General features: G+C 38.4%; 1 protein-coding gene across 1 annotated transcript in view; it reads right to left on the reverse strand.

The window, feature by feature from the left end:
• Positions 1-27,952, reverse strand: part of GPC6 (glypican 6) — a 786,226-nt gene that overhangs the window by 528,291 nt on the left and 229,983 nt on the right. Inside the window, exon 2 of the mRNA XM_075138503.1 lies at positions 23,531-23,689. Within this exon, the coding sequence (XP_074994604.1) occupies positions 23,531-23,689 (159 nt within the window). The remainder of the gene's footprint in view (positions 1-23,530; positions 23,690-27,952) is intronic.

Here is a 27,952-nt window from a genome sequence, read left to right on the forward strand (position 1 = left end):
TAGGTCAACCTTTCCTCTTTTAAATCATAGTTTTAATGAAATCTGGAAGAGTAGGAAACCTGATACCTAATGATCTTACATCTCTAAAGCAGATGGCTTCATTATTGCATGTGATTGGAAAAGCTCATCTTGTAAGAGTCATCAGAGATTTCATGAATATCTGGAAGTAAAAAATGTGGAGGTTTGCTGCTATGTCTATAAAATTAGCCTAATATTGATTTTCTCGTGCATTAAAATCTGAAGTGAGCCAAGTTTAAACCTGAGGAGACTGAAAATAGTGCTATAGCATTGGCTACTTTATTGTAAATCAAAATATTCTAATTATATTTCCCATGTATTTGGATTCCTCAATGTCCTCAGTCACATATAAGGAGAATGTAAGTGTCTGAAGTCTTGATGCATTTATTACTATAGTCCAGCTGTGATAAAGAGCCATTAAAATCTCATTGGCCCTATATTGCTACGCCAAAAACACAACAGAAGCATTTTGTACCAGCCAGTAACATTATAATATTTCTCAGGTCGGGGAACATTGGTGGTATTCAACATAACAGAGGCCAATAAGTTAACTGGAATGTAAAAGACGGAAAGGAAATAACTAGGAAAAAAAGTATTTAATCTATTTCTGTTGGGTGAAATCTGCACCTGCAGAACCAACAGCGAAGTACCCAGTACTGTGATCCTTTGATCATTTTTGTGAGTGTGAAAAGCAATTTCAGTGCCTGAAACCTTCTGATACATGCACACACAAGATGCTGCACAAAAAGGAGGGGAGTAATGTCTCCATACACTGTGTCTGTAAATAAAAAGCTTAAAAATATGGGGAGACACAAAAGCCGGCACAGAAATTTAGGTAGAGGAAACTGAACATGGAAGGAATGACAAGTCCTTAAGACACGAAGAAGGAATAGCTCCTATTACCGTGGGATAGTGACAGCATCGTTCTTTCTGGCTGTGATCACTCTGATTTATTGTGATATCATCTTACCTAACTGTAGATACCTGTGACATGCATCTGAGAGGGTTAATTTTCATTTCTCGTGCAGTCAATAGAGAAAAGGAGCCACATATAAGATATATTCATCTAACTTATTCTAAAGGAGGAAATACGTTGTGCCCTGAGAGTTCCTATTTCTTTCCACTGACTATCAAGGCAGTTGAGACAATTTGCTCAGATGAAGTCATCCACACACTGGCTGACATCCCCATTCAAAAAAGAGAGAGAGGGAGACAGAAAGGGATGGAGAGAGGGAGGGAGAGGGAGCGGTACCAAAGATGCAGAGCACAAGAAACTAAGCTAAATGGAAAAGGCCTAGTATCAGGAGGGTGACTAACCTTTAATATTTAAGTCCTATGTAAAGAAGAAGGAGAATCATCAGGAACTGGGAACAACAGCAACCAACATAAATATCTCAATTAATAGAAAATGAGAGGCCAGTGTTTGAAAGGCTAATGGAAAAAGTATGGACAGATTGACATTGGGACATAATTCAGAACAGAACAAGGTGATGAATAGATTTAACTGCCAAAGGCAGAGAGGAAAACACTCTGAAGAACTGTATTACCAAGCCTGAGGAAAGCAAGAAAAGAGAGGTATAAATGGGCACAGAGCACTGAAGCTAGAATACAACAGGAAGGGAAACTTCCCCAGCTTTCTACACAAGGATAACTCTTCTGGGCCCATATAGCTCTGCTTGTTGCTCCTATTTAAGATTTTCAAATCTTTAAAATACCTGAAGTTTTTGTTGTTCTGGCTACTCCAGATATTGCCACCACACAAACCAGAGAATCTCAGAAATGCTGTTTGGAAGGGATGTCTGGAGGTCCTTTAACCCAACCTGCCACTCAAAGCACAGCCAACTGGGGCGTTGTCTGGCCAGACCAGGAAAACCTCCACAGGTGGAGATCCCACAGCCTCTCTGGGCAACCTGCACTAGGGCTGTGCTGCCTCCTAGAGATTTTTTTTTTTTTTACCTGAAGCTTTCAAGCTGCAATTTGTGGCCATTTTGCTTTGCTATATCATCTGGCACTTCTGAAGAGAGTTTGGTTCTATTATGTTTGGCACTAGATATCCTTTAAGGGATCATAAGCAGCTATTCCAGCTTGCCTTTTCCTCCTCTTTGTCAGACTAAACAAACCAAATTCTCTCTCATTTTCTTTGTATAACATGTACTATAGGTCCCTGACCATTCTGCAACCCTCTACTGGACCCTTTCTCCATACCTCTTTTGAAGTGGGAGCCTAAAATGAATGAAGTATTCTAGGTGTGGCCTCAGCAGCACCAAGTAAAGGGGGTTATAATTTCTCTCCACTGGCTATGCTTCTCCTCATTTATCCCAGTACACGTGTTTGCCGCAATAAGGCAAAAAGCAAACTGTTCATATTCAGCCAGGCATCCACATTGACCCCTAGGTCCCTTCAATAGGACTAATTCTCAGGCAATTGCTTTCCAGCCTGCATGTGGCTTGTCATCCCTAGGTGCAGAGCTTTTGCCTTCTCCTCATCGAACTTCATGAGGTTCCTGTTGACTCAGTCCTCAAGTTAAGCAAGGTTTGCCTTGATAAGCCTTTGGACCAAAGCTCACATTCCTCATGTCAGCTATTTCCTCTAACTTTGTGCCATGTGAAAAGTTTGTTCTATGTCACCATCGAGGTCACAGGTGACGATGCTGAACACTATGGGCCCGAGCACTCATCCCCTAGCGTGCTGGGTACCCTCTCTTCAGCAGCTGCCCGCTGGGCATCTAGCCACTGATCACTGCCCTTTGAGTCTGACAGCCCAAACAATTTTCTACCCACATAGCAGTCGGATTAGGCAGCCGGGATCTTCTCAGCTACCAAATGAGAACACTGTGGGAGACAGTGTCAAAAGCCTTACCAAAGTCAAGGTATATTACCTCCACGGCTCTTCTCTCTTCCGCAGAGCCAGTCATTTTGTCGGAGAGGCAATCAGGTTGTTCAAGCATGATTTGCCCTTGAATGCCTGCCGTGAACACTCGCAGCGCCTCAATGCAGCTGGCCTCACAGTCTTTTAATTTTAACACCTGCAAACTGACAGTCTCAGTCCTGCAAGGCTGTTGAACCCCAAACTGATGTTGAATGACACAGCCAGCACCTGCTGCACTTCAGGACATCATAGATTTGTATTCATTTTTTCAGAGTGCTGTTTCAGGGGACGGCAATAGACTCTGTAAGATCATACTTGCAAATTAACAAGCAATAATAAAAATATTAAATTCCTAAATAGCTCCACATCTCATTCTTTGGGGCTGTCTTTTATTTCCCAAATCAAGCCTTAAGACTAAATCAAATTAACTTGAAACTACTAAGTAATAAACAGAGAAAGTGTTTTCAGAGTCATTCAGATGTTCTAAACATTAGTTATGAGACATCCGATTAAAAGCATTCCTTACTGCAATCTTCTGTGAATAAATGTAACAGCTATTGATGTTTACAAGGGTATACAGCTATACACAATACACATACATCTTAGATAGGTTTCCAGGTCACATAAAGGTATATTCACAGTATTTTTGTCGATACCTTCATCTCTATTAAGATATTCCATATGCAGCATTTTCAAATACCAGGTTTCATTGTTTCCATTTAAAATAGCATGTTTTGAAATTGTGGCAGGGCTACTTTATAAGACATGCAATTTCTGTCTTTCAGAGGCAAAGACAAACAGATCAGTTACTGAACAGTAAAGGTCAAAGCATAAATCAATCATTTCACTAATAAGCTATCTTCAAGCAATAGCTGTATAAGGAATAGAAGAACATTTAGCTTGGTATTCTCTGCACGATATTTCAAGGGAAAAGGCTCAAGATGACATCCTGATTCCCATCAGTCCTCTGAGAACAGAGCTTTAAGATGCTGGATAGCTCAGAGCTAAGTGCTGTAACAGGCAGGTGCTAGGCCAGCCAGCAAACTAATTATATATATTGTATGCTGTCACTTGAAGGAATGGACATTCAAGTGTACTTGTAGTATTTGCAAACAAACTTCCTATCATCTTCATCTGTTGAAGACATAGAATACATCTCTTTTTCCAGCTTTCTGGTTGTTTATATTTTTTCTTCCTAAATATTTCTGTCCATAGGACTATGCCAGGTACACCTGTACTTTCGTCTCTGGAATCACTTCTGGGCCTGAGGAGATGCAACCGTTAGTTTCTCCTTTTCTATTGTTTTTACCTGTACATATTTTTGTTTGCTTGTTTGTCTGTTTGTTTGTTTTATACAGGTATGCTGATATTCTGGGTATGCAGTCACAACTATTTCTATCACATCAAGTAAACAGTGATTGTAATAGTTAATTCAATCAGAGAGTATCCTTATCATTCAAACACCATTATTTAGCAACAGCTGCCACTTTCCAGTACCTGTGATATCCGAACACATTCCTGGAGTTTGTTAGCTGGCATAGCTGAAGATGAGGAAGAAAGAGTAAAAGCCAGAAGCTGCCACAAAATGAATTTGCACTTTACTAGGTGCAGGTGTTGTTAAGCAATACCCTTCTTCCTCTTCTGAAAGTTATGAGCAAAGCTGGGTCTTGGAAGTCATGCACATGCCAAAAGAAAGCAGCATAAAATCTCTCTCCAGCCTAAAAGGCAGCATTGTCTTGCCATCATGAAGACGACGTAGTCTTAAGAGGAGGAATAAGTAGGTACCACTGAGCTGAACTGTTGTTCACGGTTGTTAGGTATGACATGAGGATAAGATTGGTTTTCCAGTTCTGTATAGATATATGGTAAATATAAAGTACTTGGCAACTGAAAAAAAATTTCTAATAGAGAAACTGTATTTGAAGTCCTTACCTACAGAACCTACAGAACCTACAGAACCTACAGTCAGGAGGTTCTGCTTAACAGCTAAGAAGTGCTGCAAAATATGTTAAAGTTTAATATTCATTATTTATAGATAGCTCACTACAAAATGGTGTCTTGGTGCCTTGGACAGAATTTACTTGCTAAAATCAAAACACAGCCAGGCCTAGTGAAAAAATATATTTAATTGTTCATTTTGGAGAAAATTTGAGGAAATCAAGGATGAGTAGTTATTTGCTGTTTTAGAGATATATTAAGCACTTTAATAACCAGTGAGATACAGAAAATTGAGTGGTCAGTGCAGTGATGATACTCATGGAAACAATTTTAGTGCCAGCCAACCTTAAATGTTTTTATGAACACTAAATCTAAGAAGGCCAGAAGTCTACTGCAATTTGGTTACAGATCTGAAGGCTTGTTTTGTTTGATAAATAACTGGGGTCCAATGATCCACTTTAGCTGTGGGAAGCTGGCATGAAGTTGCACAGCAGAAATTTGATACAACGAGAGCATTGTTGTTTTGAAAGATCAATGATGAGAGGAGGTCATGGCAGAATTTCAGCAGTCTAATTAGTTATGTTAGTAGTATATCCCAAAGAGCTTGTGTCAGATAAAGAATGGGTGTTCTTTTCAAATGAATCATCTATTAATCACCTGGAAGAGGAGTAAACAGCACATTAATTAAATTTGTAGATGATTCCAAAATGGGAGGTGCTGCAACAACTTATATAGAGGTAAGACAAAAAACCTGTAGTGATTGAAAATAAAAATTGGCAGTCAGTAGTGAAGTAGGTTCTATCTAGAAAAATACAAGTGAATGCATTTAAGACAAATAAGAAAAAATTCAGCAGGAATACCTGGGGGAAAATTACCTGAGGATAATAAATGTAATGTGAATGTGTAACACAGTGTGGCAGAGCAAGGAAAAAAATCAGTTTCATTTCATCAGGCAAAGGATGTTGTAAATCAGAAACCCTTTCTATGGCAACATGGTGCACTCATTGAATATTGTGTATAGGTCTGGACACTTCTAAACCAAAAACCTGAACTGAAAGAAATTTACAAAAAAGTAATAAAAAGTGACTATGAGAGAAAATTAAACTCATGAGAGAAAATAAAAAGAATTCTTGCTTACAGAAAAAGCTTGGATCAATGAAAATCAAGAAAAACTGGCACTTTCTCTAAAAACTTTATGGTATTAACATCAAGAAAAGTAAGGTTATATCTAATTGTCTGAGACAATGCAGATGAAAAGCAGCCCTTGTACCATTTGCAATTTTGTCGCTACCAAATGGTGTGACCTCAGGAAAGTCAGATTGCCTTTATGTGCCTCATTTCTTCACCATCTTTATAGGTATATGAATATTATAAGAATATTTTCTTAGTTCATGGAGAAGTTGCAAGACTTCAATAAACCAATCTTGATTTAAATTATTAAAAAAAAATTAAGAGAAAATATAAATAGTAGAATGAAAATACATGGCGTGAAAAACAAAATACATCTGAGATACTTTCACATACAGAAGAACTGTCAAGATTTGGATAGGTTAAACTGCTTGAAGGAATGACTTAGCATCCCTGTGGTTCAAAGGTTTAGGAATATGTGATTTACATTATCATTTAACACCTATGATTTCCATCTCTGTCATTCTGGGACAACGATCCTTTGCATATTCATCCCCCTGTGAATAATATGTGTGAAGTCTTTCTATGTGGCTAGAGAGAATTATGTATTTGGTTGAAATATGACAATGCAGGACAACTTTGCAAAATCTGACTACAAATTTTCTTTCCAGCAAAGTGTCTTGAGTCTAATTTCAGAAATGTTTGAAGCAGATGCAGATTTGAAAACAAGCCCTGTCATTTGGAGAATGAATATGCAATTCATAATTGTCTTTTTTGGTAGTGGATAGGGTAGGGGATAGTAATTTTCAGACCATGTTAATTTATCTACTGAATTCTAATTGCCAAATCTGTTTTCAGCCTTTTTTTTATATCTTACCTAAGAAGAGATGTCAACATTAACAGGAAAGCCTGACAATCCATAAGCATGTTCTGTGTTCAACAGTTAAAATATGACATATAGATTGACACCAGGATCAGAAAAAATTCTATTTATTAATTATCTGTGCAACTAATCTCAGAATCATGCTTTCACAAGGAACGTGGCCTTAGAAGTGCTCTACTCTCTAGGCATTCCTAAACCATTCCCCAAATCCCTTTCCAAATGGCACTGAACTCTTTAGAAACAAAACCAAATTATTTTCTTTCCCCTAGTAATACAAACTGGGATCATTACTGTAAACTTTGAGCTGCTCTGGTTTACTCAATAATTAAGTTGGCAAACACAGAGAAATGGGACTTATTTGGAAGATAACTTCCCTCCAAGAAGGAAGAGCATAGTAATGTATAGATGGTAAAGATTCAGGGATAGAAAAGTTGTCATCCACCTTTATTGTTTAATGAATGAATAACACTATCGTCTTATTAGAAAATGTGGGCTGTTTCCATTGTAAAGCACAGTACATCTAGGTAAAACCTAGATCTATTTCCTGAAGAGACTTCAGGTCAATGCCCCAGCACTATATAAATGTGATACTCCATTAACTCACACATGTTTTGCAAACAGAAGCTGAGAAGAAACCTTTTAGCTGTTGCAGGACTTGCTGCACTTGTTCGTAGATGGTCTATTAACGAATTTGATAGCGTACTGTTTTGCTGGGTAGTCTAATAAAGTCTTTTAAATAGACTATGTGGTAAGGCATTGGTAGGAGCAGGGTCTGGCCCTTTCCCAGGAGTTTGAAATCTGCATTGGTACTTTGGTGTTTTTATGTCACATCTGAAGATAAGCAGACAGCCAAGCACTAAGTTACCGAGTTCCTCCTTTTCAAAATTTCCACCTCCTAATTTTGTAACTCTCTTTATGGTATTTTGTTCTTATCTCTAAGAGTTACTTGCTATACTACATGGCCAGACCATTGAATTTTCACCTCTCTCTCTCTCTTTCTATCCCTTCCTTCCCTTTCTTTTATCTGAAGAAACCACAGCACATTTTTGCTGATTTAACAAGCTAAACCAGGTTAGTTGGTTTAAAGTTGGCTGATGGTATGCAAGACCATGACAGTAAGATGACCTTGTGGTTGATCCTAAACTTTGACACCTAAAATTCTTGAACGATATGAGTTTAACTATAACCAGCCTAAACATGTTCATCATATTAATGAAGGAAATTTCAAGTGAGAAGGATATGTAAGGTCTGAGTAGCAAAAGGAGATTTTAAAAAAGACAGAAGGAAAGAACCCACACCTAGGAACATTGAGGTCCTGTATACAAGTTGTATGCAAGGAAAACAAAGGTGACTCATTCAAACAAGAGTAACTTCAGGCAGTATCTTTTAAATCTTTGCAAGCAGAAGTAATTTAAGTTTTTCCTTTTTTGGCAATTTATTCTTTTAAATTATTTTTAATATTTTGATGTAAAAATGTACTTGTTACAAAGGTGCCTTGTTTTGCCCTTTTATCTGTGCACCCTATAGCCATCAGAAAATTATTTTTCTACCGGTATGTCTAGTAATGGTACAACACTTAGAATGCAAGATCAATATTCATCTCCTTATGCAAAAAAAAAAAAAAAAAAAAAAAAAAAATTTTGTAAACCACAAGCAAAAATACTGAGCAAGCAACAAACAAGAAATAACACATGGCCACAGTATTAACTTTTCAATTTCACATGGGCCTGAGCAGCATCACACAAACTCACAAGCAATATTATCACCTGAGTCTCAGTTTGAGACCTGCCAATAGAATGTTCAGGGATACCTTCTTTTGCACACCTATAGCGCTGCATTAGGGATGCACAAATCATCCCCGTAAATGGTCACTGGGTCTGTGCTTTTTCCCCCAGTGCTGTATTTGGTTTTATTCCAGAGATTACATAAAAAGTCTCTCACATTACTGCTAGTCCTAACTTAAATATGGATTATAGCTTTCCTTGGTATGCTTAAAATATAAAAATAAATAAATACAATATAGATTATTGATAAGAGCATTGAAAGCCTGCATAGTAACACATTTTCTATTTAGGGAATTTGTAAAAAGCAGCATTAGAGAAGCAAATTAAAGAGATTAAGACGTTTAGAAATTTTAGTCAAACCAGGAAACTGCTATTGTTTTTACGCTGTGCTAAGATTGTTTCCTTTCAAGCTGTGCATTTGAAGGCCTAATTACAGATACTCCTTGCATTCTGAAGTTTCTTTCGAGTTGAAGAGGAAAAGCTGTTGCCAGGAGGAGGGCAGATTTACATTCCACATAATACTCAACAACAACAAAAGCTTCCTACTGGTAAACAATTCTCAGGTAACAGCCGCCTTCTCCTGCTCATACCCTTAGATGATTTACCAGATCCTGCAACCTTTGACAAATAAATCCATTGACTGCAATGGCAATGAAGCCCTGCAGATTGCCCAGTGAGAGACCTTTGCTGAGGTGGCCTTCCTCGGGCCACCAGATTTCAACACTTATCCATCCTTTCACGGGACTAAGGCCACCATAAAAGTATAGTCAGTTCTCATCTGTCCTTCTCTCACCTTCAATCTTTCCTTTCTCTTCTGCATCGCTTGTCTTCCACATGCCTCTTTAGAAACAGATGAACAAAACCATTTCCTCCTAGGCACACCACTACAACAGTGATAAAGTTTTAGCAAGCAACTCACTGATGCGTAAGTAGAAAACTAGATCACGCTAGAGAAACACATACCTCAGCAATGTAACTACATAAATCACGAGCATAGCCCAGGTGAAGGTGAGGATAAGGAGTTTAATTTCAAAGTGTTTTTTTAAAAATGGTGGGCACAACATTGCTGCGGCTTGCTGCATTTTATTTTATGCATCAGCTGAAAATGCAATTGATCCCCATGAGAAGGCCCGGCATTACGCCTGCGTATATTTAGGTCCAGCACAGACTTATCCTTGGGCTAAGAACTGAACAGGGCTTTTTCTAGTTTTATGTACTGTCATGGATTTCAATGCATATGAAAGGAAGCAGTTCAAAAAACCAGTCACATTAAGGAAGAGAATGTAGAAATGTAAGATGCCAGAAAATCCAAATAAATCCCTATGCTTCTAGGCTTCCCTGTGAACAGTTAAGCATGATATTATCCTGGCAAGAATAGCATTGTCTCCCTGGCTCTGTTGTTACAACTGGTCAATTATTACTTTGAACTAACACTAATATTTTTTTCCTTTTCAAGAACTATGTAAAATCAGAGAAAAATAGAATTCAGGTACACTCAGACCAGCAGTACCTTCCTTCCATTTGAAAACTTTTTCCTGTTTCACTTTCCAAACCCTCTCCTATTTTCATGATATTTTGTTTTGGCATAAAAAGAAGTACTTATACAAGGGTATGCAGATTTAATAAGGCAGGTCCTGATCCAATGATCAAATCTATACAGAGATTGCATGACACTGAAAGTGCTAAAAATACTAAAGATATGCCCATAGTTATTCAAGGAGTGTGATACCGTGACTATAAAATGTGAGGGGTAGAAAAGTCTGTTGTAAGGTAATTTCCAGTATAAGAGCTCTATAAATTCTTAATTTAAATTTCCTTAATGATCACTTGATATTTAACATCTCATTTTTATTTAACAGAGAAGCTGTCACATAGGGATCCCTATCCTGCAAGGCATTTTATTTTACCCCTATCTTTAATTATGTCACTATACAACTTGCCTGAGAAGCTAGTCTCTGGCAGTGGACTGCTGAAAAAAATATGACACACTAAAATAATTTCAGCTTCGACATAAGCTTTCACAGAAGAGTAATTTATTTGTTCCAGTCCACTTATTGGCATTTGGAGACATATCTATGCCCAGTGTAAAGAGTGTGCAATAGACATGGATTGATTGATATTTAAATAGTACAACTGTGTATCTACTAAATAATATCTTTAAGTCAACTGAATGAACAGAATGAAATTGAATGTTTACAATGTCTTAATAATTGGTATTGATACAATCATGGCTATTCCAAAACATTAGAAGAGTGGTTAAGGAGGAATATGTTGGAGGACTCTGTTTATTAATGACATTTTGAGAACAAATCCCAGGAAGCATCCTAGAGAAAGGAATGTGTGATATTGGGTATACCTCAATAGTCTATTTGGAAAACTGTTACTAGCATCACTCAACTCTCCATTTCTTCTCACCTATCTCCAAACTGTTATCATGCCGCTGTGATTTTTCAGATATAGCACTTCAAGCTCCACAGTGGCACAGAAAAATGCACCCATAGGGTGCACTATACAACTGGGGAGTAGTCAAGAAGGTTGTTTGATTTAGCAGCATCTTGCCTTTGTCTGAAGTGTCACCATTCCCATTGACTGCATTGCTAGAAGAAGAAGCTAAAAAGTAAACTCCAAGAATGATTGGATTCTGGGCTCGTGTGGCAAAACTGGACCCAGTAGGATGTGGTAATGTAATGAACCTCACTAAACATGGAATTTTCACTGGTTCAAGTTTCCAGCTAATAGAAACAAACAAAAAAAATCTCCTCTTCTATTGATACACAATTAGATGAGAATGATCAAGCCTGTATACCTTTACCTAGACTTAAAATCCAATGTGTGAATAAATAAATCATAACTTTTAGGAGCTGAATACCAACATGCTTACAAGTGCACAGTGGCCTTTTAAAATATCAGATCATGTATGTTTTGGTATCAAAATAGGTAGCTGAATCTCAAAGATAGACTACATATAGGAAAAAGATGGCCTCTGGGCATCGCACTAAAACCAAGATTAATTTCACAGCTGTAGCTCTCCACTAGCTCTCTTCACTAGGCAGCAGATCCCAACCAGCTGGGTTTGGAGAGAGCCCAGAAATGATCCTGAGATGTCTGAGACTCTGGGATCCACACCTCATAGCCTAGAAACACCTTCAGCTCATGGCTAGTACTGAAACTTCATTAGGCACCAGAGAAGGTGAGACATGTTCCCCCAGCAAGTCATTTAATGAGAGGTTAAATTAATGCGTTAATTAATTAATTAATTTACTTGTAGGAGTTCCAGGAAAGTTATGGAGATATATACAACAGTAGACACTGAAAAAAGACTACTTTCCTGGGAGTGTTTGAGATTTGCTTGTAAAGCTGATCAAAGTGTTAACATCAGAAACTTGTAAAAATTAAAAATGCAGTGCTGATGCTTTTCACAAATTCATAGAATTTCACTGTGCCATAAAATATACTACTGCAGAAAAGTTTATAATAATTTGTTTCCCCATTTTTAAGTGCAAATGTTGGATTTTTCAATTGAAAATAACCTTTAGCATTCATTTGAAAACCTTCAAAATACTTGAATTTACTGAAATTCAAAACCAAATCTGTATAGCATTTTGTTGACATGAAATAGATATTTCAACTCCAAATCTTGCTTCTTGTTTTGTGTGGTGGTTGAAACAAAGTGTTTTCTTCCAGCTTTTGAAAATTAAACAACTCAAACAGTCATTATTTACTTAGTCTTAATAGTTAATTGCTCTTAGAAAATAGTAAATTTCTTAGTCTGTATTCCTTCACATGCAAGCTTGTTGTATTTTTCCCTTCTAGAGATTTTACATGCTCCAAAAACTAGTTCACATCAAGCAGAGATCACCTCGTCTTCCAGAAGTAACTCCATGGTGCTACCAAACTTTGATTCAACTTTTATACAACAAGTAGGTATAAATTGATGCCTTCCTTTAGCTGCACACCCCTATGAAAATTCTTCAATGTGAGAAGAAGGAAAAAGCAGACAACCACAAAATTTATTTCCTCAGCGCAGTTTTAGTACCTGCGTAGTCAAGTTGCTCTTCTCGTAGTATAAATTAAATCACATCATACATTGTACCCACTCACGGAAGTTAGTACTTAACAACTACCTCCTGCTGGTTTTTTTTGGCTATAATCTTGCTGAGATTTCGTTGACTGAATATGTCCTATGTTACTGAAACGAGCTGTTTTCACCTCCTTCCTGCTTCACATATGTCTAATGTTTTCACTATGAGTGTAGCTCTTCAAGAGCAAGGACAGCCTTTTAGCTGTGTGTTGCTGAATTTTCTAACTCAGAAATAGCAAATGGCTTCTAGGTGCTCCCATGATACCACAAAAAAAGTATCAATTCACAGTAAATAATTTCACCAAAGAATGTTAACTTAATAACCTGCCATATATTAAAGAAGATATATTTCAAGCCTTAAGGTTTGTTGTTCATTTTATTAAAATTCTTGGTATAGCTTCAAAGCAACCTTCAAGTAGCAATGGTGTCCACCATCTGTCTCTCCACCAATATGAAGACTATCTTCCACTAAAGCTGCATCACGTTACCCATCTAAGATTGCTCCTATAAGATATATACTGTCTTTTACATGATTAATAATAATAATAAATAGCTCATGGCACAGTATTTTTGGTCCTACCTCTCCATCTCTCTACCCCTTTCCCAGCTAATCTCCTCTACGCGTTGCCCTTACAATATCACTGCTGTTAATGATGGGTAACTGACCCGCACATTGCTGAAACATTTCGCTGATGTTTCAGTGATATATCATTCTGAATATAAAGCACACAGGTTACAACTAGAAGAAAATGAGAGAGTTTATTTCTGATAAAATGAATCTAGACATACCTCAGAGTATGTCTTGTAAATGAATCTAGACATACCTCAGAGTAAAGTGAGGATGTAAGGCATATACAACAAACACATTAAGCAAAACCATTTCAGTATAACTTGGAAAAGACGGGAAAATAAAGATCCCAATTTATGTAAATATCCCAAGAAGTGAAAGAGTGGGAACTGTATCAGTAATATTCAGAAAAAGAATCCATAAAAGAAATTACGGACAATCAGTGAAATTTAGTGTACCAATGTATTTAGGAAAATTGGAACATTTCAATAATCTAGGTGCCTCTATCTATCGAGCCATGCATTTTTTTAAGTCCCAAGATTTCAGAAACTTGAATGTTCATGCACAGTACCAACAAGCAAGAAATACTGCAGTATGGATAATCTAGTAGAGTTTGTATCTTGGTGGTCTGCTTTTATTTTGTCTGTAGCAGTCTGCAGCAGCAACTGCTCTTGTTATGGTGGTGTCACATCGAACAACAGTTGCTCTGCAAGCATGGTGTTACGCTAACCAGCTTGCCCACACAGCATGTGTGAACCCTCACCAGCACCGAGTGGGGCTGCCCGCACAGAGACCGACGGTTACTCCTTTTTACCAGCACCTACACAGAGAAGCAGCTAGATTGCACTATGGGAGTGTAGGCAGCATATGTTTATTTTCATCTCTCAGCTGTGGGTATAGAATGAGAGCAAGCGGGGAAGACTTCAGAAGCAATACCGCTGTGGCACACCTTTCCTATCTTTTTCCTGAAGATCTGGTAGCTCTGATTTATATATGGAATTTTCATTGTTACCACTAAGTATAGCACAAGTGGACCTTAATATGCCTGGTTTTGAACTATCTCTGAAGTATTCTTATGGCACATAGGCATATAGTTTCCTTCTCTCCCTAAAGGATCTATCTTACTGCCAAAAGTGACATTCCTATAACACTCCTCCCACAAAAAGAGCCATTTCCTTATTTTTATGGTAAACCACAGAGCAGAAGTAAAAGGAAAAAAGGAAACTTTAATTTAAAATAAACTCTAAAAAGTTTTTTAGTTAAGCAGAGACACAGGGACAGAGATTCACTAAATCATTTTTCAAATATTCCAGGATCCTTTTCATGATATACTATTTTAAGTTGGCTTTTAATTTCCCAGTTGTTTGGACACACAGGCAAAAGAATTAAGAAAAGAAGAGCAGCAAAAAGACAACAATGCCTGTGTATTACAGTCAAGAGATTCATCTAAAAAATCATATTTCTGCATTTAATGAGGGTTGAGGACAACAATTGAGAAATGATAAGGCTACAGTTCCTATTATCCGGGGTGTTGACACTATGTATGAATACCCGTGTTTTGTAGCTTGGTTTTTATATACAGTTCCTATTTTTTATTCTTACAGCATGGTTTTGTCCTTGCTGTGTGTCAGGTGAGCACATACCATCAGAGTAAGAATCAGGTGTGGGTTACAGAGCCTCTGACAGCTGATTGTCAGAAGACTGATGTCTTTCATCAGTGTTATGGACTTGAGGCTGAGACCTTTATTAATCCTGTTCTTGTCCATATACATATGAAACATCTTTAATCGCAGGATTTTTAGTATTTGTAATCAGTAATTTTACTTATGGGTTAGTATTTTTAAGGCTTGGACACTAAATTCAGGAAACAATTTCCATCATAAAATATTAAAAACATACACTATTCAGAGCTTCATCGAAGATTAAATGTCATTTGAATTCAACAGGACAGCATAAGATAATAACTGACCGCCATAGTGCTTGCTTGCCTCAATATTTTTAATGTCTCTTTCCCCACAAAATACTGCAGAAAAAAACAGAGGATGGCTTTTGTAAAAGAGGCAGATAAAGCACAAAGAGAGCCTCAAGAGTGTTTTAGATCTTTCACTCCTATATTATGTTCCTCGGGGTGGAATTTACCTGAACAAATGTGTAAGTCCACAGTATAGGCATCTATGTCTGAACTAAACGCCCTCTCTAATCAATGTAAAGAAATAAGCACTTCAGGGAGAGATTTTTCCTGACCTATTTGAGGTGTAAACTTTAGACCAGCATGACTTGCACCTATCATTCCCTATTGACTACTGAGGGAACCTACGGGAGTACCCTACACCGTGGACGTCTAATATTCAGCAAGGCAAATTCTGCTTTCTGTTTCACAGGAAAAACACTGGATCCTTGCCCTCTCAAAGGCTGTTTGGATTTGGCTATACCTGGACAACATGCTTTCTAACGAGATTCATTTCAGAGTGGGTCATGTCCGCCTGTTCCAGCACAGGGTAGCAGTTTGTCCTTTGCTTTGCAGCTTCATAAACCTGATGCAGCTGGTTAGAAGGTTACATGCTCCATTGACCAGCTGCACTTAGCAAATCAAGCTGCGGAAATGCAGAGAGAACATGCTGTCCAAATGCACGAAGTGCATTTCCAGCTGCAGGGAGCGTGCAGAAGACACCCGTTCCCACAGCGCTGCCTTTCGGTACGGGACTTGGCCAGGTTACAGAAATTGGCACCCCTGGCTGGAAACTGGTCTTACTACTGGGCCAATCCTTCCTTTCCAAATTTTGTAGGCTTGCCACCTCTCCTCTTTTGGTTATTTTTTAAAAAAAAATTCATTTGGATCTAATGTAATTCACAAATTTTGATATGATATGTGAAACTGATAAACAGTAATCTCAGCGCAAATTTTACAGGATTAGACCCTAAAATTGTTTGTAGGCAATAGAGATTCCTCTTAGGCTATTACCAACTCTGATAGGATTTGGAACAGGTGTAGAATATTTTATTTTCAAATTAGTGTTTCCTGTCAAATATAACGTAAAGGATCTTTTATCAAGAATCTCTGTAAAGTTTAGAAACTTGCACCAGATGTCCGACGAAGGCTTGCAAGCAGTTACAGACTACAAGCCAGCAGATATTACCTTTTTTTAAGGCTTCTAACTGCTCTAAGGCCTGTGTTTTGGCAAGTGCAGAAATTATGTAGTGTGTTAAAACAGTAGAGGAATTATATAGAAACTGTGGCTCTGCTAGAACAGTTGTGGAGTTTTAAAAATCCACCCGTCCTGCAATGGATTTTGCATTTGATGAGAAATACATTGCAAAGTGACACTGAAATCTTGTAACACAAACAAAGAAAACAAAAAAAACACTACCACCTTGCCCAGAACTAAAAACCAAAATATCTGGTATCCCAGCTTTCGTATGGCGGAGCCTATGTTCTGTTGCAGACATGGCAGCACTAGAATAATATGAGTAGTTGCATAAAGTACACAGATTATGCTATATCTATTTGACTTTCCCACATTCCTTAGAAGCCTCCTGCCTCCAAACAGGTCTGTGCAAAAGGCAGACCTTTCTGATTCCCTGCTTCCAAAAACCAAAGAAACAAAACAAAAATCTTCCTGTGAAAACCGTGCCCTTTCACATTCAAGGTAAGCAAAGCATGAAAAAAATGAAAGACCATCCTTCACCCGCTGACCATGACAGCACCAGTGTGCAAGTGGGCTCCTGTGCTGTTGCACTCCCCCTCCTCTGCAGAAGTCCACAGAGGTCGGTGCGGCTCCAGGCATGAGCTGGGGCTCAAGCTGGGCTGGCAGGCTGGGCAGCAAGGGTGGGAGGAAGGGAGAGCAGAAGACTTGCATCGGCCACACAACCGAACCTCAGTGTATTCTGACTTCCAGCATCTCCCTTACTTTACTTTCCACACTTTTTTGCCAAGTTTAATAAGATAGCTACAAGAGTTCATCTCATTGAAGAGTTCTGACTTCGTTGGAAAGCAGCTTCACAAAACACATATTTGTCACCTCTAATATCAAGGAAAGATTCATAAACACTATTTTTCTCCAAGTTCTTTCATAAATTGTGCAAGAAAAGAAAAGGGAATACAAGGTTTCTGAGATGCTAGCTATTCTTGCAGGTATTGTTTTGGAGGATTATCTCTGAAACTTTCTTCCCTGCCCTGTAATTTACACGGCTGCTGCTGGTAATGACTGTAAAAAATATAAGCAGCACTAATGGGTATGGATCACTGTTCTCCTAGACCGTAAAAAAAAGGAGCGTGGGGAATGATGACCCTGTAAGACAGATCAATGCAGCTGCAGATTGGTTCTTATGCTATTCAGGTTATTTTCCCTAAATGGCATCATGCCTCACATATTCTGCTGAAGGCTATCCATATCCATTCATGACAGCTATTCTTAGACATCCTTTCATTTTTAACACCATTACCAAGACTACTACTGTACCTTTTTTAATGATAATGAGGAGAGAGTGTCTCTTTTATCAGGTTCAGATCTATTTAGCTTAAATTAAAATTATTTGCTATGATTTTCCTATAGTTATTCAAAGGATTAGTGAGAAAATGTCACTGAACAGCTACTTGTCTCCTCATTAACATTCATGACAAAACCTTCCGGTAGGGCTGGTTTCGAGTGCTGATGGAGCAATACTTAAAAGAAATTGGCTTGTCTGTGAAACAGCTGCTCAGCAATGCCACTATGCAAGGGAATCAGTGATAATAAGATGATACTATTACAGCTACACTGGGAGCATAATATATTTTAAGCTTCTTTGAGGTCTGCAGTGGGGGTCCAAGAATTGGAGCATGATTGCTTGTCTATTGTTAGGAACGAGAAACAGCTGATCATTACACGTCTGCTTATTTGGATTAGTCCTACCCAAAGCCTCGAGGAAAAAGAAAAATCCGTACCTGCTGGAACCCTTCACTTCCTGTATGTTTCCTGTCTGCTGGAAGGGTTTTTTGTTCCTTTTCCTAGTTTTTGGAAGGGTTTATGAGTCTCATTGCTGAAACAGATATTGCATTCTTTGCTAGGAACATTGAGCACCTACTGTTTCAAAGGAATTTTTCTCATTTCAAGGCTTTCTTTCTTAGGCAAGATTCTCAGGAGAAGATTCCCTGGATCCTCATGCACCCATTAGTGAAATTGCAGAAACTGATTTTTTTGAAATGACCATCCAGTATGGTAATGCAATGGCAAATATACAGATGTGGGCAATACAGATGTAAATATCTGCACATAAGGCTCAGCCAAGAAACAATTGGCAGCTGGTATTACATTGCGTAGTGACTTATGCTAATTCACACCAGTTGTCTAGAATATGGAAAACAAATGAAAAATACTGTTATCAGACCTTTTGCTCTGAGACATCTTCGAACCTCACATACTATAAGGAATAAAACACTCAGGAAAAAATGAATCTAGAAGAAAAGTCCTAACACAGTAACAGCCCCTTAGAAATGTGGAGGACAAATGAATAAGAAATGGGTAAGATTATACAGGCCTTTAGGATGCGAGAACTGATTGCCAGTTAAAGACAATCATTTCTTCTGATCATAGCTAGTTCCAAAACACTTAATAGTTTCTAAAGTTCTCTGTTACGAATTTCATATTTAGCTACTTCTGCTTATAATTTTTACAGAAATTAGTTCTTGTAGATTTGGAAAGTACTGCACTTCAGGTAAAATGAAATATAAAACTGAAATAGAAATGATGTGGGAACATTGCCAGCAGGCTGAGGGAGGTGAACCTTCCACTCAGCTCAGCACTGGTAAGGCCACATTTGGAGTACAGGGTCCAGGTCTGTAGTACAAGAGAGTACTACAAGTACAAGCTCCCCAGTACAAGAGAGATATGGGGATGCCGGTGCAAGTCCAGCAAAGGGTAGTAAGGTGATGAAGGGACTGGACCATCTCTCACATGAGCAGAACCTGAGAGAGCTGGGACTGTTCAGCCTGGAGAAGGGAAGGCTGAGAGGGATCTCATCAATGTGTATAAATGTGTCTGGTGGGGGGGCTAAAGAAGACAGAGCCAGGCTCTTCACAACAGAGCCCAGTGACAGGACAAGAAGCAATGGGAACAAATTAAAAAATAGAAAATTCCATCTAAACACAAGAAAACACTTTTTTATTTTGAGGATGGTGAAACACTGGCACAAGTTGCCCAAAGAGGCTGTGGAGTCTCCATCCATGGAGATATTCAAAACCCAGCTGTGCATGATCCTGGGCGACCTGCGCTAGCTGACCCAGCTTTGAGCAGGCGGGGTTGACTAGGCCATCTCCAGAGGTGCCTTCATATCTCAGCTGTGCTCTGATTCTGTGATTCTGTGTAAGAATGTGTGTCTGAGCAGAGGCTAAAGAGACAGTGTTTAAGTTAGTTACAGCAGCTTGAGTTTCCTTGTAGATTAGATCATGAATAGGAATCTGGGGCAAAATCCTGAAAAGGAAAACAGACTTCAAATTACCTCTCAAAATGGAAATCAGAAAATCATTCCATCTATGCTTAAGTGTATGGATGTGTAACAGAAAGCAAATAAGATAATGTCCTGGTTTTGGTTGGGATAGGTTAATTTTCTCCCTAGTAGCTGGTATAGTGCTGTGTTTTGGATTTAGCATGAGAATAATGTGATAACACACTGATGTTTTAGTTGTTGCTAAGCAGTGTTTATACTAAGTCAAGGACTTTTCAGCATCTCATGCTCTGCCAGTGAGGAGGTGCACAAGAAGTTGGGAGGGAGCATAGCCAGGACAGTTGACCCAAACTGGCCAAAGGGATATTCCATACCATATGACATCATACTCAGTATATAAGCTGGGGGGAGTTGGCTGGGGTGCAGTGATCACTGCTCGGGGACTGGTTGGGCATTAGTCGGCAGCTGGTGAGCAGTTGCATCACTTGTTTTTCCTGTGTTTTGTTCCCCTCTCTCTTTTTTTTTTTTTGTTTTCCTTTTCACTACAATTTATTATTATTGTTGTTGTTGTTGTTGTTGTTGTTGTTATTATATTTTATTTCAATTATTAAATTGTTCTTATCTCAACCCATGAGTTTTCTTACTTTTGTCCTTCTGATTCTAGCCCCCATCCCACTGCAGGGGGGAGGGTGAGTGAGCGGCTGTGTGGTGCTTGGTTGCCGACTGGGCTTAAACCACGACAGATAAGAAAGGCAAGGCATATGAAGGTCAGATCATAATTCAACAAAGAGTTCACATACCCGTAGAAAGTCTTATGTTGCAAAGATTAGCATTACCTAAGATGTGCCTGGTACAGCAGAAAACAAATTGCAAAAATCTACAAGACCTTCCATGTCCCTTTCAAGAGTTTGCAAAATAGTATAAATGTCTGCACGAACAAAGAGGCTGGCAGCAACACTAGTTTAAGTTAACTTCTCATGGGAGCAATGCTAATATACTCTCTATCTCAACATTACTTAAATGTTCATATATTCTGTTATTGCTTAGATATGCTGCTCTTGATAAACACAAGTCCTATACACAACTTCCATAAAACCATCACAATTGGCTGTATTTGTTTTGTCATTTGTGGTGTACCGGCATCGAATGGCAGAATCATGTATCAGAACTCCCTTGTGCAATCAAAGTACCAAATTAAAACAAAAAAAAGATGATTCTTGAAGAGCTAAAATATTGACGTTCTCTAACAATCCAATATTTGCTTTACACCGAAAAGCGACATCCTCTTTTAAACTGCAACAAATCTAGCTGTTTTATACTGTGTCGTGGTTTAACCCCAGCCAGCAAATAAACCCCACGCAGCTGCTCGCTCACCATCCCCCCTCCCTCCGGTGGGATGGGGGAGAGAATCGGGAGGGCACAAGTAGGAAAGCTCCCGAGTTGAGATAAAAACAGTTTAATAATTGAAATAAAACGAAGTAGAACAGGAAGAATAACAATGAGAACAACAACAATAACAGAATACACAAAGCAGGCGATGCACAATGCAACCGCTCACCGACCGCCGACCGCGTGTCACGAACGGGGGCGAGCCCCACCCCCCACACCTGGTTTTTATACTGAGCATGATGTCACATGGTATAGAATACCCCATTGGCCAGCTGGGTCCACCACCGCGGCTGTGCTCCCCCCTCCTGGTGCAAGCACCACCCAGCAACAGCCAAAGCATCCATGGGCCATCAACGCTCCTTTCACACCAAACCCAAAACACAGCACACCCCCCAAGCTACTGGGAAGAAAGTTAACTCTGTCCCAGCCGGAACCAGGACATACTGAAAGACAGCTTACTAGGTGAATATATTTTTCCATTGATGTATTTGCCCTTCTAGAAAGACTAAGCAGTTTTTCCATATAAGTGAACAACTTTTGAATAGTTTTAGAATAGCATTAAAATACTGAAAATATACACAAAGTTCAATTGCTCTTTAATAAGACTTCACATTGCAAATTCCCTTTGAAACATCAATGATAAGCCAGAAGAAACCACTTAGTCTTTTAATCTAACTTCCTGCGGAGTAGATCCATAAGAATCCCAGAATGCAATATTTACAACGGGTCAGTAACTTTCAGCTATATACCTTACTGTCAGTGTTAAGATACAGAATTTCAGGTTACTGAAAAAGCCATAATGTGTTTAAGTTCATTGCAATATAAAAAGGCCTCAAGCTGCCAGAGAATTAGTAAGGTACTGTCTGAGCTCTGTGGTCAATGAGCCCAGTGTTTTCAGTAAACCGTGCTGCTCACTGAACACAAGCGATCATCTCGGTTTCCTTCTAGAAAAAGAGAAAAGCCCTATATGTGCCATAGATGGTTTGAAATGTCTGTTCTGCTTGCATACTCATCTTGTAATACTGCACACAAGTTCTGCATTTTTTTTTAGGTACTTTGAAAATCCACTACACAAAAAGTTTCAACTTCACATTAAAAAGGGAAGCAATCACAATGCAGAGTGCTGCACAGTCATCCACACCTCAGTCCTTCCAAGGACTAAGGACACTTTCTAAATTATATTAGCATCTGATCTGCTGATGGGGACTTCTCTCCAGCGCATCCTCATATTAGACATTTCCCACTCCCTCCTTCTAAAATTCATCTTCCCTTCTGTGTCATATTGAATATTAGAAAAAAAAAAAAATCTTTAATTGGATAAAGAGAATGATACAGAATTACCCTAAGGAGTTAGAGATATCTTCACTGAATGCGACCTCAGAGTTTCGAAGTAAGCTTCCAACTTCAGGGATAACCTTTCCAGCATTCTCCTATATGTGTGCATATGCCCCGTCACCTGGGGTTAGCCAGCTTTACTGCACCTGTTTGCAGGCGTTCTACCTACATGCAAAGATGCAGCTCTGCAACCCTCTTTGCAATGCCGATTCACACCTCTTAGTGCCAGCCCCTTTCCAACTTACACATATGCAGAAATGCTCAGGGGGCAACTTCCAATACAAATACAGATTTCATATTTAGATAAAGCCATGACTGAATATTCTGAAGTTCTTTTACTCTTTGCTAATCTGCAGTTTATGAGAAAAGCTCAATACAGTGTGACTTGTAAATATGGACACAACCATGAAAACTGCTTAATGTTCATTATTAAAGACAAGCATCTAGCAAATTGTGACACTGAACCCTTGATCTTACAAAGGTCTTACAAAGGCTGAGGACCAGAAGAGACTGGAGTACTGATTAGAAACAAATAAAAACCCCAAACTGTCCTTGTCAATTCTTTCTAGGTATAAAAGGTGTGTTCGATACTGCTTAAGTGTTTGCATGACAATCCCTCTCAAATGCAACTGAGGCCTTAGTGTTTGGAAGCAAGAAGCCCTCTAAGAGACTCTACATCACAAGAAAATCATGCAGGAAAAAACTACACCTTAAGGCTACAAAAAGGCAGACTACAAAAAACCTGCTTTGCAATAACAAAAATCATGGGAGACCCACAGATCATCTTGCAACAGTGAACATAAATGCAAACCTAAATTTTGCATTTGAAATTAGAAGACAAAAATTATAAACATCTCCATGCATATCTAATCTCTTTTTTCAACGTTAGCCAAGCCTGCCGGCGCTTAACAGTCCGATTCTTGATGTCATTGTAATTAAAGGCAATACTCACAAGGCTGATAAGCATACCAGCTGTATATTAACCCTTATCTTAGCCAAACTGACAACTGCAAATGTGATATCTAATTGTAAAAAAAAGAATATTGGAATTTATTATGGATAACTGACTTTTAAATCCCATAATCTTGAAAATAAGTAGATCATATCCAACCTACCATCAAACTTCTTGTGCCGGGATACAAAAGTGGTGCGTACAAAGTGACTTGTCTCCTCCACTAAGTTTTCAAACTCCAGTTTGCTCTGTTGGCTTAACTTGTCCTCCATTTCTGAGGTGCAACATGTATATTCCTGAGGGCAGATTCTTAAATGTTCCCCTGGAATCACAAGAAAAAAGGAATTAGAAACATTTGAATACAGATAGAAATGTGTCAGAACCAAATATACATGATGTCCCTTCAGTTAAGAAAGTTGGGCTACCCAAAGAGCTTTTTAAGTCTTGACTGCTTGATTGGGAACACTGTGAATCTGTATCAACAACTTTGCCATAGTCGGGCATTCCTCACACAGGAGGGGAGACACACTTTGCAGAGTTGTTCTGATAGTTCGAAAGGTAGAACTGTCTCACGCCAAAAGTGATTCCTCACGCTGAAGAAGCCTTCCTCATAAATAGACATATACTTAAAAATTCAAAGACAATTGCTTGCATTCGGTTTGTATTCAAAATGCCTGGAGAAATACCTAGTGAGATGACCTGTTACAAGTCATTGGAGCTGTCTTGCTGTCAAAACCTGAAAAACAGAAATTAAATATTTCTGTAGATAGGTCCCACTTGCCCAAATGCACCAAAACATTCTTCCCTTCTACCCTTCCTTCTCTTCTGCTTGAGTAAGTGTATTTTAATGACTGTGTTTGGATGCCCCATGTTTTCTTGGGCAGCATTTCTTGTCAGACTGAGCAAGTGCTCTGCTGAAGAGGAGAAAGCAATGAAGAGTTTAATTAACGCTTATGTTATACGGAAATGCAATGTAAAAGGTAAGAAAGCCTCTTATTTAATTCAATAGATTTATCTCTTGAAGCACTGTGCCCGTTCTTCTGACAATATTGCTTTCTTCGGTACAATTTGCAAGTGGAAACCAATTCTTTAGCTCATGAAATTAAAATGGTCTGTTATTACATGAAATGTGAATTTCCAATTGACACTGTACTATGGGTGTCAGAAACATTTAGCTCAGTTTGTACAAAGGCAGGAAATTCTACCATTCCCTCTTGAGAAATAAAAAGAATGATCTGCCTCTATGATTAAAGTTACTTGTAAGGCAATGAAAACATTTAGCTTTCTGTACACTGAATCCTGATTAAAAATCCCTCTGCAAATCTCTTAAAGGTGCAAATAAAATGATATACAAAACCCAAGGGTTAAATAAATACTGGGGACCTGATTCTTATTTATATTGAGGCTCCTTTCTACCACTGCTGAGCCATAAAGAAGATTTAAATGCAATTTATACCTACTCTAAGACTACTTTTCACCATTCTTATTATGTAGTGAGGAGAATCAGGCCCTAAGTTTATGCTTCCCAGGGGTATAATACATTTAGCTGCTGCATCATTTTGAAAACAGCATCAAAAAGAGGTTTGCACATGCTTAGAATAAACATTGTCTTGAGTTTGCCCTCACCTTATTCCAATTTTTGTTTCAGTTTTTGAACGAAGTCCTTTAATTTGAAATTTAGTCATTCCTCAACCCTGACCCATCACCCCTGTCTTAATTTGTTTTTTCTGCAAGAGTTCATAATATATGAAGTATAATGCCATGAGATTTCTTTTAGCAGTCTCAAGACTTTTTAAAAGCTCACAGCTATACATCTTCAGGAAGGATCATTTCATTATTATCAGTTACTGTTCGGCAGTACTACCTGCAAGTCCCAGTCATGTCCAAAAGCACTGTGATACAAAACACTGTATAAATCTGGAAAAAGAGATACCCCATGACCATCAAAATATTGTAAGGATTGTTTCCCATGTCTGCTACACCCTCCCAACACAATAAATTAATTCCTCTCCATTCTCAAAATCACGCATCCAAGCCATAAACAACACGTGCAGGACTGGTGAGCCAGCTGCCGTCAAACATAAATGATAGTGGCAAAATAATGGTTGCCTTACCCTCTATGTTGCTGTCACATTAAACTGAAACTATTCAACAGGTAACATGTGACTGTGGAGGTACCATAATAAGACACAGTAAGAATTATTTTAGTAACAGTAATGTTCTGAGTTTTTATTAGATGTCAGAAAGACAAGGAAAGCTGAAATAGTGTGTCATTAGAAACAGTGCCGTGTGCTTGATTAAACAAAAAAATACACACCATCCATAACGTCTATAACCCCCTTCCTCAATAAACCCAGGGGGTTTTGCTCATTGGAAAGCACTGGGTAGACCTACCATCCCAGTTCCAGCCACAGTGGTAGTTCATGCTTTCTATAATGATAATGTTGTCTAGTGCTGTTGCAGTCAAAAATTTTTATAAACTTCAGTTTTATTTCCTCTGTTCTTTTCAAGGTTTTTTTCTCTTCTGTCTGGCTCTGTTTGTTTTTCAGAATTGCAAGACTATCAGCTGAACTAATGCTAATCATCAAGGCACTGTGCTTCATAACAGCCACAGGCCTAGATTTTTAAGACATTATGTTATGCTGAGTATTATGACAAATTAAAGCATATTGAACTCAGTATAGCAGTCATTTTTGTAGCAATATTCATTTTTCTCACGCTTATTTATTTATGGTCTTACTTTCTCTTTACTACAAAAACTACTTCCCACCTTGGCTGCTACAAACTCATTCAGATTCCTACTGCACTTATTTCTTATACATGTATTTTCATTAAGTTTCTTCTTTTTAATTCACTGGCTCTTTATTGATTCATGAGGCTCTTGACTGCTGAAATACAAAACTCATGCTCACAACTTCTACACCACCTCATTGCTTTTCTCTCCTGATGATGTATCTTCCTAAATCATCTACACTAAACACCCGCCTTCATCACAAAAACTTTGCTAAACTATAATTAGCTTTTTTAAAACAACATTTCTAGTTCTTCTCTCCTCCCCTGCCATATACTCCCTGCATTTTGGTAGAAAGAAATAATAATGTAAATACTGTGCTACTCTTCACATTCTGCCTCAAGTTTTTTTCTTCCTCCTGTTTCCTGCACTAGAGGCTCAGGTCAGATCATAAAGCAAAAGCATTTTCCATTGCTATGCACCAATGGAGTGTTTGTAGGCCTAAGAGATTCAAGTATACTTTGCAAAGATGAAGTCTTTAGAAATTGTGGCTTATAAGCCCTAAGCATGTTTGTACTGACCATGACTGCAGTCTCCAAAGGCTCACAACTTGGACAAAAACTTGGGCCCTTTCCTGGGAATGGCAAATGGAAACTCTCTGACAAACAGTCATTTCTGTATGCTTAATCTTAATTTCCTTTTTAAAAGCAGCAATTACCATTTTGTGTTTGTTCTTACTAAACCTCCAACTCATGTTAAAATCACCAGGTCATTAATTCACTCCTTGGACAAAAAAAGAGGACACGAGGTTTTTTTTTTCCAGTTAAGGGATGTGTGCTTTATTTTGGGTTTTTTTGCTTTTTTTTTTTTGCAAATCTGTGATATAACAGACTGCTTGGATTGGAAATAACTCTGCAGGCTATATTTGATTGTGCTTCCTCTATTTCCCTGAACAGGATAATTTACCATTTGCATTTTGTAATATATTGTTCTATTACTCTAAAAGGAGTTTAATCACTGATTTGTGTATTTGCACACCTCAAGTATTTTGCAGGCTGAAAATGTGCTCACAGCTAATGTACCAATTCTTGCCCTGGGAAATTCCATATGGTCTACGTTCTTATGCTAATTTTAGCTAAGATTTTTATGGCGCAAGTGGCATTGGATATAACTGACTAGTTTTTCCTTGTTGCAAATGGTGTCTCCCCAGACAAGTTTGACAGAATGCACTTACGCTGCACCAGCATTTTGCCAGACTAAACAGGTATTAACTCAGCAGTTCCCTGCAACCTACCACAACTCTTCTAACCACCGTTTCCAGCTGAAGATGCTGACCTACATATCTCTCCTCATGTGGCTTATGTTATATAAATCAAATCAATTGCCTACTACAAATTCAGCTACCAGTATTCAAGTTCAGTTTTATTACAGCTGTAATCTCACACCTGCCTTCACATGATCCAGACTGGCAAGTTTTGCGGTTGAATTTGGCAATCCTGCTAGCACGTTGCTTTGAAGTGTGATAAAACAATTTATAAAGCACTTGTTTTATATTTAGATATATTGCAGTTTGGTGTCCCTGCAACATGCTACAAACCTCACAGGACTCTTTAAAAAAATGCAACTTTTTCAATTCTCAAGCTGAATAAATGCTTCTACTGTGTATGAAATTGCCAAAACTGATTTGAGCATGGTAACTACTTGCAGAAGATACAGTCTGAAGGAGCAGTAAACCCTATGGAATATAACATTACCCTTAACAATTTCACTGCCAGATTTCCTGAACACCTGATGCAAGCATTGGTTGTGTTATTAGAACTGGAACATGATCACATAAAATATTTTACATCAGAA

This window comes from Calonectris borealis, chromosome 1, assembly GCF_964195595.1.
Source record: "Calonectris borealis chromosome 1, bCalBor7.hap1.2, whole genome shotgun sequence".
Taxonomy (NCBI): Eukaryota; Metazoa; Chordata; class Aves; order Procellariiformes; family Procellariidae; genus Calonectris; species Calonectris borealis.